The sequence below is a fragment of the Ailuropoda melanoleuca genome, chromosome 6 (assembly GCF_002007445.2).
Source record: "Ailuropoda melanoleuca isolate Jingjing chromosome 6, ASM200744v2, whole genome shotgun sequence".
Classification (NCBI taxonomy): domain Eukaryota; kingdom Metazoa; phylum Chordata; class Mammalia; order Carnivora; family Ursidae; genus Ailuropoda; species Ailuropoda melanoleuca.
In genome coordinates this window covers 73,338,896-73,353,195 of record NC_048223.1, presented here as the reverse complement: position 1 = coordinate 73,353,195, position 14,300 = coordinate 73,338,896, and the positions used below count along the sequence as shown (strand labels likewise).

The window sequence follows — 14,300 nt, the reverse complement described above, 5'->3', positions numbered from 1 at the left end:
ATACCACAGCCAGGCCGAGGGAGCTGATACTCCAAGCGCAGGCAAAGTGCAGGTAAGGCAGGAGGAAAAGGCAGGGAGATGGGCCGGAAGGGAAACCAGCCCCATACAAGCTTCAGTCTCACGGACAAATGGAAAACACCCCGGGGAGAGAAAAGAGACAGGGACAAAGGATGGCCCTTACTGGGCCAAGGATCTTCACATTTTGGGCCAGACCCAGCCCTGTGCACGACAAAGGCTATTAATATGACACATGTGTTAAGGCAAGGCAGCCCACTCTGGTGACTTGAACTCAGGATCCAGCCAGGATTCCTGCCAGGACACCTGCCAGTCTTCAGCATCAGCCACAGATACGGGAGAAGAACGCAAGTGTGCACACTTGTGAACCAACAAGCCTTCATAGAGAATTCTCTGTGCCTGAAAAGTGGCAACAGGCACCAGGCATGCTTCATGATATGTGCCCAGAGCAAATGTGAGTGAAGTTCCATGACCACAAATCTGGTCCCCTGGTGGCCTCGTTTTGTACCATGTGACCTAGATACAGCTGCATGGAGATAAGGGACCAGCTGGCCATTCAGATTTACTCTGTGTGACATGTGAAATAAAACAGTGAGAAGTTGCTAGTTCGTGGTAAAGACTGAAGTGGAACCATCTCCCACACCAGAGGTCAGCAGGGTTGTCAAGGTGGCCCCATGTATATACACTGAAACCACAGAGGAAAACTCAAGTCCCACCCAGTCCCCTTGCGACCTGAGTGGACCACCCCTCCCACCCTCGGAGTCCCACGAGACCCCATGTGTCCCTCTTTTTGTTCTCCATGTCCTTGTACAACAGACCTCCTTTTCTGCCCTGGCTCGACTGGGTTCTGTGTTCCTGGCAATCCAAGAGCTAGAGACAGGCCCTCCTGAGCAGAGCTCTGCAAACTTGAAGGTGCGTGTGACTCTCCCAAGAATTTTAACATGCGGACGGTGATTCAGTGGAGGTGGGGTCTGAGATTCTGGTGTTGGTGTTGTTGTTGTTTTAAATTTATTTATTTATTTAAGTCATCTGTATACCCAACATGGGGCTTGAACTTGTGACCCCGAGATCAAGAGTTGCACGCTAGCAGGGCGCCCCAGAGATTTTGTGTTTCTTAAACAGGTTCCCAGGTACTGCTGCCTGCAGGTCTGTGAACCACAGAGCAGCACGGGCCTTAGTCATTTCCAGACCCAGCTGGCTGGATCTTTTGTTTTTGTGGAGATTATCTGGAAGGCAAGATTCTTATCGCCCTAGATCTGCCCCCAAAGAAGCTTGATGGAGCCGTTTATTATTCAGGAAGGGAATCCAGAGACCGAGTACTGGGCAACTTTTGTTAGCATTCACCACATACCAACCAAGAGATGCTTTCACAGATGTTATCTTGTTGAGCAGGAAATAGGTAGATCACATAGTCCACGTAGGAACACTTACTGAGCTAGACACAGTGCCAAATACCATGCCAGGTGCTGGGAAGCACTGGGAGCACTATCTAAACCCCAGAGGAGGCGGGACAGAGCTGAGTGCAGAAAACGCCAGGGAGGGAGGCAGCCAGCCAGAGCGGGTCCCATGGAAAGGAACGGAGCCAAGCAATGAGCTCACATAGGGAGGGTGGGGGTCTGCTTTCAAGGAAGGGGGGAGGTGAAGCCAGCCCCTTACAGAAAGGAGGCTAGCAGGTAGTCTCAGGATAAACTAGGAAGGATCTGGAAAAACTGGCCCACCCCAAAGAGCGTGAGCTTTCTCCAGAAGGTGGGGGGGGCAGAGAAAGATTTTAAGCCAGGGAGTGCCAAGCTCTGATTGAGATTTGGGGGAAATGCCTCTGGCACCAGTCAGGATAGACTGGAGGATTTTCNTGCAGAGAAAGATTTTAAGCCAAGGAGTGCCAAGCTCTGATTGAGATTTGGGGGAAATGCCTCTGGCACCAGTCAGGATAGACTGGAGGATTTTCATAAAAGAGGAGGTTTCCGTGCTTCAATTCAGGTTGGAGGTGATCTGTGAACCCTCGTGGGGTGTAGCATGGATTCCTTCCTTCCTCTGGCCCCCGCCGCCCTTATCGTTATCAGTGTGCAATCACCTGGCTTCACCGGTGACTCAACACGCAATTTCCTGGAAACCACTTGGCATGATCCCTTCTGTGACTTTGACCCCAGAGAAAGGACTCACTGGACCCTGAGGGAGGAAGGACATGCCTAGAAAAAGAGGCAACAGCGGTGGAGGGGCTGTCAGGATCTCTACAGCAATTCCAATTACTAGGACCTCCCGTCACGGGGACGGAACACACAACATGGTGATCATAGTTAAGAATAAGGCCTTGCATATTTGAAAATTGCTAAGAGAGTAGGTCTTAAAGGTTCTCATCGGAAGAAAAAAGGCATTTGCAACTATGTGTGTTGCCGAACGTGATTGCAGTGATCACTTCGTGATATGTACAAACATCAAATCATGTTGTACACCTGAAACTAATATGTTACAGCAATTATATCTCAATAAAAAATGTATAATAAAAAGATAGTGATCTGCCTCTGTAGATAATCCTTCTGTGAACTTTCAGTGGTTCCCGGGTTTCCTTCCCCTCATCCGTTCCCAGGGCTAATGCGCTGCTCCTTCCCATTCCCTAGTGCTGCGTCTCCCAGAGATGCTCAGCGACTGTGTCGATTCCCAGAGATTCAGCATCTCCAGGGAGAGAGACCTGAGAAACCGTAGGTTTAGGAATGGCTCCAAGTGCATCTTATACTAGGGGAGGAGAGGGGGACCCCTGTCCTAAGGCAGACCCCTGGGCCCATCAGCCAACCACATCAGGGCTCCCTGGGCTCCCCTTCAAGGCCCCCCCTCAGTAGCAGCAGCTGGAGTCAGGCCTAGAGAATCACAGTCCCCCTCATGAGCGTGTCATGGGCACCTTCGGTCCCCCTTCCCTTGTGACTGGTAGCAGGTAAGGCACAAATGCTAACACTTCTCAGTCGATTGCGGCTCCCTGACGGAAAGGCTGGAGGAAACTAAGTCTCTACCAGGTTACCCCCTCTCAGGTAGGTTTGGATGAGAGGAGGGGAACTAGAGAAAGTAAGAGAACTCAGGATTTCTCTGGAAACTGCATACATTTTTAAAAATGGAGGTCCCAAAGGATTAGTAGCATTTTATTTGTTTGCTTTTATTGTTAGTGACCATGAAATTACACCACCAGCTACAGAAGACTTGGGGCAATATTTTGGAAATTTTAAAGCACTCCTTCCACATGACCTCATCTGATCCTGACAGCCCTGACCTTTTTCAGATGCGGACAGGAGTGCAGTGGTCCTGGGACTCACCAAGGCCCCCCGGCCGCAGGGACTCTGGGCCCTGAGACCTCACTGCAACAGGCTCACTGGTGAGATTTATAATGTGATGAGCGGCTCTGAGGAGACGGTGAGGAAAGGAGGTGGTGCCTCCTGGCCTTAGGAGGAGGGTTTCTAAAACTTAGTCCATTTCACTTCCAAGCCTTCCTGAAGCAGCCAGGGCCAGGAAGACCCATCCATCCCAGCATTCTCCAGGCCCTCAAAGCACTTTCCCTTGCTTCTGGGGACACGCCTCTGCAGGAGGAGCCAAAGCGCAGGAAGCCAGGAGGACTTCACCCTGGTGCCCCCCCCCACCCCCCGACACACCCATGACCCGGGTGCTTACTCTGAATGGCCCCAGGATGACCTGTCAAGGACCACAATCCCTTCGGTACTCCCATAGAGCAGTGTCTGGAACTCAGCAGATTTCAAAGAAGGACTCTCTCTATCCAAAGCTTATGTCCCTCCAGGGTGGACATAGCCCACCCTGTCACCCACCCACCAGTGAGGGAAGAGGCTTCCCCATCACACTTCCGGGGGACCTCTTGAATGGCAGAAGCTACTTTGACCCCGTCATTGGCTCAGAGGGGCCCAGAACCTGGCTAATCCAATCAAAGTCCCTGAGAGCTCCCCAAACTTCAGCCCCTGCCCTCTCAAGGGCCCCAAAACCCCCGCTGGAGCTTGGTCAGAGCACTGGGACCCTGACATTGGTCCTCCGTGCTCTCATCTGACCTGGGCATAACAGTTACACCTCAGGGTTCTTATGGGGATTATGTGAGACGGTGCGTTCCTAACACCCCTGGCCAGAGAGGGGGCCTGGTAGGTACCAGTTCCTGTCCCTCCTCTGGCTCTGCCCAGAGCCTGAGAATGGAGGAGCTGGATGGAACCCCATGGGTTCCCACTAAAGGTCTCTAGGCTGTGGTCAGCTAAGTAATAGTTCCCCCAAGATGTCCACATCCTAATCCCCAGATCCATGAGTATGTTAGTTAACATGGCAAGGGAAAATTAGGTTACAGATGGAATTAAAATTGCTCGTCAGTTGACCTTGAGGTTAGGAGATTATCCTGGATTATTTGGGTACGCCTAATGTAGTCACCACAGTGAAATGGCCCAATGTGAAAGAGGGAAGCAGAATGGTCAGGGTCAGAGGGAGATTTAAAGGTGCTATCTGGCTGGTTTGGAGATAAAAAGGGGCATGAGCCAAGGAATACAGGCAGCCTCTGGAAGCTGGAAAATGCAAGGAAAGAAATTCTACCCTAGAGCTTCCAGAAGGAATGCAACCTGCCAACATCATGATTATAACCCCATGAGATTCATTTCAAACGTCTGACCTTCAGGGCTGTTAAGAGAATAAATTTGCATGGTTTTAAGCTGCTAAATTTGTGGTAACTTGTAACAGCAACAATAGAAAACAAATACAGAGGCCAACTCTCTCACTTCACAGATAAACTAAAGCTAAACATTTTGCCAGAGGTCACTGAAAAATGTCAGAGCTGGGCCTAGAGCCCAGGTTTCTTGAATCATCGTTTACTCTTCCTTCCACTGCATCATGTTCTCTTTCCTTACTTACTATCTTGGGTCTAGAATCTAGATACTTAGGCATGAAATACCATTTATTTTCCATTTGGCAAATATTTCAGGGCCTAGTAGGCATCAGGGACCATGCTAGGTGCTCAAAACACAAGGGGAAGAAGACAGAGCCCCCTTCCTCATGGAGCGTCTGCCCAGGAGGGAAACTCACGCACGGCAGGGTGTCAGGACAAGCACCTAAGCTGGCACGGAGGTTTCCTACATGGAGGCGGTGACCTCTACCCTGAGACCGAAAAGCTAAGCTGGTGTTCACGAGGGGAAGGATGTTGGGATGCTCCAGCAAGTAGACAGAATGTGTGGGGCCAAGGCGCGCAGAGAAAGAGCAGGGTACATTTGGACTTTGGTTCAGAACGTTTGGTATTGAATGGGCCGAAGCACGGAGAGTTGGGGAAGAGTATGCACAGATGCCAGGAGAGATAACCCTGGCACAGGAGCAAACTCCAGGTGCCCATCAGCCAAGAAGAAAGCGGGGATCAGGGTCCTGGCAGCCCCTGGCCCCACTCACCTGAGCCATCTGGAATGGCCCTGACAAAGGTGGGAAGCATCTTCACGGCGGCTGTGGGGTTGGTGTCCTTCCCCAGGCCCTTCTGCATTTCAGCCTGGAAGCGAGCCATGATGTCCAAAAGGGTCTCATCGGAGAGCCGCATGTCATACAGGAACCTGTCCACCTGGAACAGACGTCAGCGTGACCAGGGATGCCTGCTAGTGGGGGGGAGGCTTGTGCTCCAGTCAAGGCTGTAAATTCCCACTCCCATCACAAAGCTATTTTTCTGACTCTGGGACAGCTTCATGGTGTGGAATCCCAAAGGTTCCTTGCCTGACCCCTCACCAAGCTGGAGACAAGGTAGGGAGTTGGAAGAATAGAATGGAATGGAAGGTTGGGAGGTAGGAATTTATTCCTCTGAAGGGCAAGCTCTCAGGAAGAAGATTCTCCCATTTTTCTGATGGGACAATAGAAGGGCAAAAGTGACAAAGGATTCAGGGTTTCTAATTCCCAGTTCAGGGCCTGCACATTGTCCCATTACCTCTCCATGGCAGAAGACTAGCTAGAGCTCGAACCTTAAATTCCTAAGCACAGAACCTCTCTTTTCCAATGATGACGATATATACCCAAACTTGTTTCCTTTTGTTTATGGGCTGCTAGGAAGCTCAGAGCTAAATTCAGTTTCCAACTGCGATCTGTAAATTCTAGTTCTTTAAATTTTCATTCTGTTTTTAACTGAGGTTGTTCTAATTAAGATGAAGTTTAATTTTTAAAGCCAGCTCAAATTGCTGCTGGAAATGGGTGAATGACACTCAAGTAACCAGGAAACGGAGGCAAAAGACCACTGCCCTAATGGAGAGAAGTTAGAAAAATCACTAGGGCTATGCTCAGTCCACCTGACAGCGGCGTCGTATCAGAAATGGCAGAACAGCTTCCCCCTCATGCTAATGCTTATCTGCAGTGGTGGCCTGGATTCCCCGGGCTCACTGGAATGGATTGCTGAGGGGGCAGGAGTAGGGAGGGGCACAGATGCCCTGTATTTGCCCCTCCTGCCTTATACACATACTGAGCAACCTCTCTACCCATCCAGGTCACAAGGAGACTTGACCTCAGCACATTCCTGGAGGAATCCCTCTCCCACACTCTTCTCTAAAGCTAAGAACATCTGTTGAAGTCTACAGAGTGCTTTCACATATGTCACCTCATTTAATCTCCCTGACATTGCTTTCAGGCAGCAGGTGAGGGCAGAGTTCTTGCTTCTGATTGAGAGGTGAGGGCCCCAAGGCTCAGAGCCATGACACAGCAGTGGTGAGTGGTGCACTGGGACTAGGATGCAGTCTCCATACTCCTTGCCCCACTGCCTGGTTTTGCTTCACAGCTCCATGCAGGACACGGGAGCCCAACAGAGACATCACACCAAAAGTGCAGAGGCCACATAACCTATATCATAGGACGGGTGCCTAGCCATCAGCCAGGCCCAGTGGGCAGGCATCCCAGCTCAATCTGGGGCCAATTCGGAGACCCAAGGCAGTGAAATGGCCCATGGCTCTAGGGATTTGGGGGCCAGAGAGAGTCCAGAAAACCATCAGAGAGCCATTGACAAAAAAAAAAAAAAACAATTGGGCTTTCAGCATCTTTGAAGAGATAGGATGGAACCAGGTCATGCTTCATTAAGGGCTTCCTGTTCACCCTGAGTCTGTTTATGACTAATTGGTTGGCACAGCCACAAACACGGAGAAAACCGACGGAAGGGACGTGACCCAAGTAATTAGGACTTGGGGAAGGGTGAGATGTGCTACACATCCCCATAGTGTCATCCCTCCCGTAGAAGGCATGGTTTAGAGGCCCTGCTGGGGTCCTTCGCCAACTGCAGTTTAACAGAGTCATCCAGAACTCTGGGTTCCCGCTCCTGCTGTTTCACTAAGTTAAAGTCATGACAGAAAGAATGTCAAGTTAGCAGCAGTTTCTTGTTTGTTGTCTCTACCTCTCACCGGGCCTAGTACAGTAGCTAGAAGGGAAGAATGAAATGTATGTTGGGGCAAAAAAAACCAAACCAAACTATATTTTAAATCTGAACAGGTGATCTGGGGCCTGTGTAGCCAGGCACATTCTTTGCAGACATTCAGGGAGGGTGTGTGAGTTGCAGGAAACCAAGCACACTTTTGGAAAGACTCTGAAACCATAACACAGGATATCTTCTAAACAAAAGAGCCGACGAGCAGCACATTTAACATAGGAAGAACAAATTCAAAACTGCAAGCTCAGACCTGCTGGATGACAGAATGTGGAGGCTGGAAGTGACTTTAGAGATCGCTTAGTCCAAAGGTCCCATATGAACTAAGTCATAAAAAGGTTCACCTCTTTGACCCAGTGATTTCAGTTCTGGGAATCTAACCTTACAGTAATCCCAAAGATGGAGAACACTGAACGCATTCCTATGGTTTTCAAAGCAATATCTTAATTGTTAAAAAATGTTTTTGAAAGTAGCCAAGTTATGAGGAGCACTGGATGCTGATGTAAGTGATGAATCACTGAATTCTACTCCTGAAACCAATATTGCACGGTATGTTAACTAACTAGAATTTAAATAAAAATGGGGGGGGGAGTAGCCAAACAGGGAAACGGTTGAATTACAGTAAATCCAACTGGACTGAGTATTAGAAGATTTTAGAATGATAATTATGAAGAAATGGGAGAAATGTACATAAGTGGTTAGAATATAACAATAAGTGAGGGACACAAGATTCAGAATTGTAGGTAGGCTATAACTGTAAAAACATACTAAAAGGGCTTCCACAGGGCAAATCTGACAGAGTTCGTGAGGGGGCTGGGATTAAAGGTAACATTTCCCCTTTTCGTAATGTTGACTTACTCAACTGTAAAAAGTACACATTGAAAACCTAGCCAGTCCTTCTCTAATGAGTGAACAATCTGTAGGGCAGTGACTACACTCAACCCAATGTTATCAATAGGTCAAAAAATGTCAATATACTGAATTGGAAAAGAAGCTACCAGAGTGGTTTCTCCCTCCCTCCCTTCCTGTTTTATGTTGTTTTGTCTTTGCTTTAATGTTGGTATGGGAAGATTTTAAAAAATTGTTCCAGGGTCTGAATAGTAACCTTCACAGGCAAGTATAGTCCAGGATCTTGACGACTCTGGAGGCAGGAAGCACAGGAACTAAGGAGGGGATGAGCTACCTGACCCTGGAGAGAGAAAGGGCCATGCCTTTTGACCAGCGGTGTTTTCAGTGCACGGAGGAGTCCATGAGCCCATGTTCTCAGAACCTGTGAGTCATCCAGCAACCCATAAACCAGACACCCATCCTATCTCAGTCACCTGTTGCTTAAAGTGGCTTATAAGGTTCTCCTGACTATCCCGACTCGGCTCCCTCTTCAGCTTTCTTGAAGGGGAGAGGGAAGAGGTGAGGGAACGGTCCACTTCAGGCCTTGACAAAGGCTGACCCTCCTCCCAGAGGGCCTGGAACAATCAGTGGAAGCTTCAAAATGTCCCTCCTGTGCCTGCACCTGGGCTGGTGGACAAATAAGTCCTTCCTGAGTCTAGGATGAGACAAAAGGTTAACCACCACAAAGGGGCCTAAGGAAATGAAATTAATTTGCAGAACCAAATGTAAAGGTTCCAATGACTCCCCCTTGGGGTTTGGAGAGACATCGTGCAGGTTTCCTTTTGCAAAGCAGGTAATAATGGAAAGTGAATCCTTCAGCAGTGCTGTGCAGGACTTTTCTACCCCCTTAAGAAGGCAGTAGAGGACTCTGTGAATCTAACCAGTAAATGAAAATTAAGACAGCTTAAATCATATTGACTTACAGTAGTTTGAGATTTGCTATAACTTCTAACCCAAATCTCTAATGAACAGAATTCCGTGCAGGTTTCTCCCGGCAAGCACATGAGGGCTGTTACAGGACCATGCTCTCTCTCTCTGTTCGGAAAGCCAGGAGGCATCGTGGCACAATGAAAAGAATGCTAGGGGAGTCAGAGACTTGGGCTTAATCCTCACTGCACTTGAAATACTTGGGTGACCTTGGCTAAGTCTGCCAGCCGAGAGGGCTTCTATCATCTGTAAATTGAGAGACTGGCAGCTGGAGTGGCTAGCGGGGCGGGCTGGGCTCATGCCGCCCGGAGACAATGCCAATGGGCTCCAGCTGAGCCTTCGCAACTGTTAAGCAGCCTACCTTGGAATATATTTTGGGCAGAGGTTTCTTGAGCAAAGAATGCACACCAGCAACAGCACACCACTGGCAAACAGCACATGCCAATAATAACTGGTTCGATTGTTGCACATTAAGACCCACACCCCTCGTGGTTCCCACGCTTATATTCCTTCAAGCACATGAAGAATCATATGAATCACTTTAAAAGTTCTCAAAATTTTCTCTCCCCTCCTCTGTAGTCTTTCCTCCCAAATACCCCTTATATCAAACACAATCATCCTCAGCCTTTCTGAAGACTCTCATCCCCTCCCATACCGTATCTACCAGGAAGTACCGAGTGAAATGCAAGGCTCACGGGACAATGTGTAATGTCCAGCCTGTGGGAGATTCACTTCCTCCCCCACCCCCCTGAGCTCTTGACTGGTCCTGTGCTCCCCGTATCTTTTCTAATAAGCTTTCTTAAACCCTTCTGGACGTAGGCACAGTATCAGTTAGTTCTGTCAGTGAAGAGTGAATCGGGCATCTCAGCTTTGTGAGTAAGGCCTTACCTTCTTGATCTGATCTTCCTTCAGCTTGCTGAAGTAAAATGCCATCAAATGTACCGCAAACATTTTGTCCGAGTTTGGTTTCTCTTGAGATGGGCAGAGCTTTCTGTGCAGTGTTTACTCCTGTGTCTCCAGAGTGCTGCCTACTCCCAGTTCTGGCTGGAGGCCTCCGGGAGCTAGGTGCTGCAGATTAAATACTTCCAGGCAGCTTAGAGTTCAATGATTAAACTTCGCCCCCTCTCTCTGGTCCCTCCCTCCGGCGTACACTTGATTGTCTAATAGGAGGCTTGGGGTGGTAGCTGAGGCAGGGGATGGGTTGCTTGACTCTTTGAGAACTGGGTGCCACAAGATCTCGTTGCTAAGCAACACTCTCAAGCCAGGGCTCCACCAAGCCCACTCAGCCGAGGAAAATCTTCTGAGAAGCTGGGCGTTAAACAAAGCCAACTTTCAACGAGCTGAGCTGCTCTGCAAATGTCTGGTCTCGGCCTTTTCTCTTGAGTCCTTTTCTCCTCAACCCGGGGATGGAACTCCTGACTCCCAGCCCCTCTGCAACTGTCTTAATTAAGACTAAACACCTCCCTGGTCAGGGAGACGTCAAGAATGTTGGGGCAAGTCCCTCCCCCTTTGTGACAGAGCAGATCTCTTGCCTCACGGCCTGTGGTAACGGAAAAGAACAGATAAAAAGTTATCTATTCCACAGTGATAAGCCAGAAAACCTTGACTGCACAGGTGGGGACCCAGGAAAAAATATCCATGAGAGAGGATAAACCGAAGACACGGGGGCTCACCGGAAAGCTGCTGCTGGGGAGAAAGACTGAAGTCACAGACAGGAAATGTCTCACGCCACGAAGATATCTGGTTACTCACTCATCTCACGCATCATTCTTGATGTGGGAAGGACACAGAAAGGGGCCGATGTGTGGGTACAGTAGACCTTGTGCTCTTCCCACAGTCACTGGTCAGCTAACAAAATCCATAACAACAATTACGGTGTTAACAACAGCAGCTAGCAAGGACAGACCACGTACTGTTCCCATTTCATAGATGGGGAAACTGAGGCCCAAAAAGGGAAAGTGACTTACCGAAAATCACGAAGTCTATAAATAGTGCAGTGAGGAATCAAACCCAGGAGTTTCATTCCAGGGCCCAGCTCTTTTTTTTTTTTTAAAGATTTTATTTATTTATTTGACAGAGAGACAGACAGCCAGGGAGAGAGGGAACACAAGCAGGGGGAGTGGGAGAGGAAGAAGCAGGCTCTCAGCGGAGGAGCCTGATGTGGGGCTCGATCCCAGAGCTCTGGGATCATGTCCTGAGCCAAAGGCAGACGCTTAACGACTGCGCCACCCAGGCGCCCCCAGGGCCCAGCTCTTAACCGATACATACTGCCTCTTTTTCCTCTGTGCAATAATCAACTGACAATTACTAATAGCAGCAGCTTTCTATTGGGTACTGTCAAGAATTCCAATTACTGGGAGAGCTAAATACACAGATATCATTTCAACAGGGTCCTCCCAGTGAGGGGAAGCAACAAATGAAGGAATCCCTGACCATAACCTCCCAAATATTAATCAATGGCTTCCTAAAATGAGCCACTGACCAGACATGAGCACAGGTCTGCTGGGCAGCACAATGTTTCCCCCTCCTTCAGAGCACCTGCTCTTCGACACAAGGGAAGACACGTATTCTCCCCGTCGGCTTAGCAGCCTCAGCTTTGTTTGCTTTTCTACCACAGTCTCGTGAATCCGGTGAGTACCAAGCACTTGCCTCATCAGAGAGCCTTCAACTGCCACCTCTTCAGAAGCCACTGAGTCTCCTCCGGTCGGCCCTTTACTGTCCACCACATGTCTGAGTGTAAGCACAGCGTTCGATTAAAACGACTCCAGGTACTTTCCTCAGACTGCTCGGAAACTGTCTCCCAGACTGAGAAACCCTATCCCTTCCCATCTGTTTACCCCTCAGACTATGAACTCTCTTTTAGCTCCTTTACTTTGTCTATCATACGAGCAAACAAAGGTTAACCTTCAGTTGCTAAAACTATTCAGTTCCCCAAAACACGTGGAATTGTGGGTATTCTGAAACAGCCGTGCTCTGAGTCCATGAAGGCTGTGGATAACATCCTGGGGCAGGACACCTGCCCACAGGTGATAACAAGACTTGTATTGGGGCGCCTGGGTGGCTCAGTCGTTAAGCATCTGCCTTCGGCTCAGGGCGTGATCCCAGGGTCCTGGGATCGAGCCCCACATCAGGCTCTTCTGCTGGGAGCCTGCTTCTTCCTCTCCCGCTCCCCCTGCTTGTGTTCCCTCTCTTGCTGGCTGTCACTCTCTGTCAAATAAATAAATAAAATCTTTTAAAAAAACCCAACAAGACTTGTCTTAATTCCTCCATTTAGAGAGTAACCTCTGTGGTGCAGCGTGGCATCGGCTGTCACTGATTTATTCACCCTCGGGATAAGAGGCTACAATGGCCAGTGGACAAAAAGACCGAGAGCCCTAACCAAGGTCTCTACAATCTCATGGTTGCTTGTGTGCCCAGATAGGCAGCCTCTGGGATTTTAATCAGGCAGAGGAGATCAGAGGATATCCATCTGTTACATCATTCCGTTGTTAATACCATCACACCAGCATCTCTATTCCAGGTCCGAGTGAGCCAACAAAACTGAGAAGCTTCACAGTTATAAGGATCACATACATTAGGAGTCATCTAGCTCAAATTTATAAATAATTTGCTTATTTTACCATTCCTCATCTGATTATTCCAGTCCAACCCTTGGAATTTTTCACTCTTATTGAATTTCTATGTAGCCATTCAAGGATATCTGGGTGCAAGTCTTATAAGCACTTAGATTTTATTTAAGAACACCCATTTGAGGGTTGGCAATGCTGGGTGAGATTTTGGTTGAAGGGCAGTACCAGTCTGACTCAAATCTTCAATGTAAGAAGGGAAACTCTCTCACCTCAATACACATCTCTGTTTCCCTAGAACTCTCCCTTATGGCAAGACCTAAAGATAATATCTGCTTTGTTTTAAGTACTGAGCATGGTAGGAGGACTAGAAGTATAGTAGAATTTACCCACTTATTTAGTAAACACCTATATAGTGTCTACTAAGTGTTTCCAATATTATTTCCCAGAGCAACTATCATTTCATTCTTTCCAATTTACAGGTGGGGAAACTGAGGCATGGAGTCCAACTGGTACATGGTGGAATAAATATTTGAATGTGGGTAGTATGGCTTCAGAGTCCACGTGTTATACTGGCTCTATATACTAACCTGGAAGGAAAGTATGGGGGAACATGGGACCTAAACTGGGAAAAGCGGCCCAAAGCCCCAGGCCACACAGCAGAGAGTGAACATGCCCTAGGATCCCACTTTGGCCCTGCCCTCACTGAAGACAAATGCTCCAGGCTCCTATCAGAAAAGGGTTCGTAGCTACCCCAGCGGTCATTTTGGGAATAAAAGTAAATGATATCACACAAGAGAATCCCTGTGGCCCACAGTGGGTGCATTAAAAGCATTTCTTTAATCTAAGCCTTCACCTGGGGGGATCCCTTCTTAAAATTTCTCTTTCATCTCATCCCATTTGGTCCCTCAGAATAAGAAAATGCATGCAGCCCCTTCAGTACATTCAGTAAGACAACCGTAAACCATCAGGAAGGTACCAGTTCCATTTACTGGAATTACTAGAACTGGGAATTTTATATTCTATTCCTGTTACTAAAGAAAATAGATCTTGAATTCTGTTCCATATTGTTTTTCATAATAAATCCAAAAGTAAGTTGTCCAAAATATTAATCAGTCTAACCTGCTGGTATTCTGCTTGCTGCAAAAGAGTGAGAGAGTGTGTAAGAGAGCAAACTTCCCTACAGGAAAGTCAACGTAGAACCTTCCAAACCCTGCCAACAGTCACAGTTACTATGCTGTCTCTATGGGAGCAACCACAAATGAAGCAGAAATGTTAACTTCAGCAAGTTTCAAAAGAATGCTACTGATCATTTTTACAGGTTTATTCCCGACCAAGAGAGGACTGGGAATGCTCGTGAAGAAATTAATTGCACACAATTATTTTTATCACAACTACATTAAGAGCTGTATTTGCAAAGTACTATCAAGGAGAGGGGCACCTGGGTGGCTCAGTCGTGAAGCGTCTGCCTTCGGCTCAGGGCGTGATCCCAGAGTCCTGGGATCGAGCCC

The 14,300-nt window shown here is 48.2% G+C and overlaps 1 protein-coding gene across 1 annotated transcript in view; it reads right to left on the bottom strand.

The window, feature by feature from the left end:
• The window catches only part of HKDC1 (hexokinase domain containing 1), a 56,940-nt gene that overhangs the window by 28,479 nt on the left and 14,161 nt on the right, over window positions 1-14,300 (bottom strand). The window contains exons 2-4 of the mRNA XM_002913727.4: window positions 10,897-11,071; window positions 10,112-10,763; window positions 5,416-5,578 (exon numbers count right to left, since the gene is read on the bottom strand). Coding sequence (XP_002913773.2) covers window positions 5,416-5,578; window positions 10,112-10,174 — 226 coding nt within the window. The 5' untranslated portion in view covers window positions 10,175-10,763; window positions 10,897-11,071. The remainder of the gene's footprint in view (window positions 1-5,415; window positions 5,579-10,111; window positions 10,764-10,896; window positions 11,072-14,300) is intronic.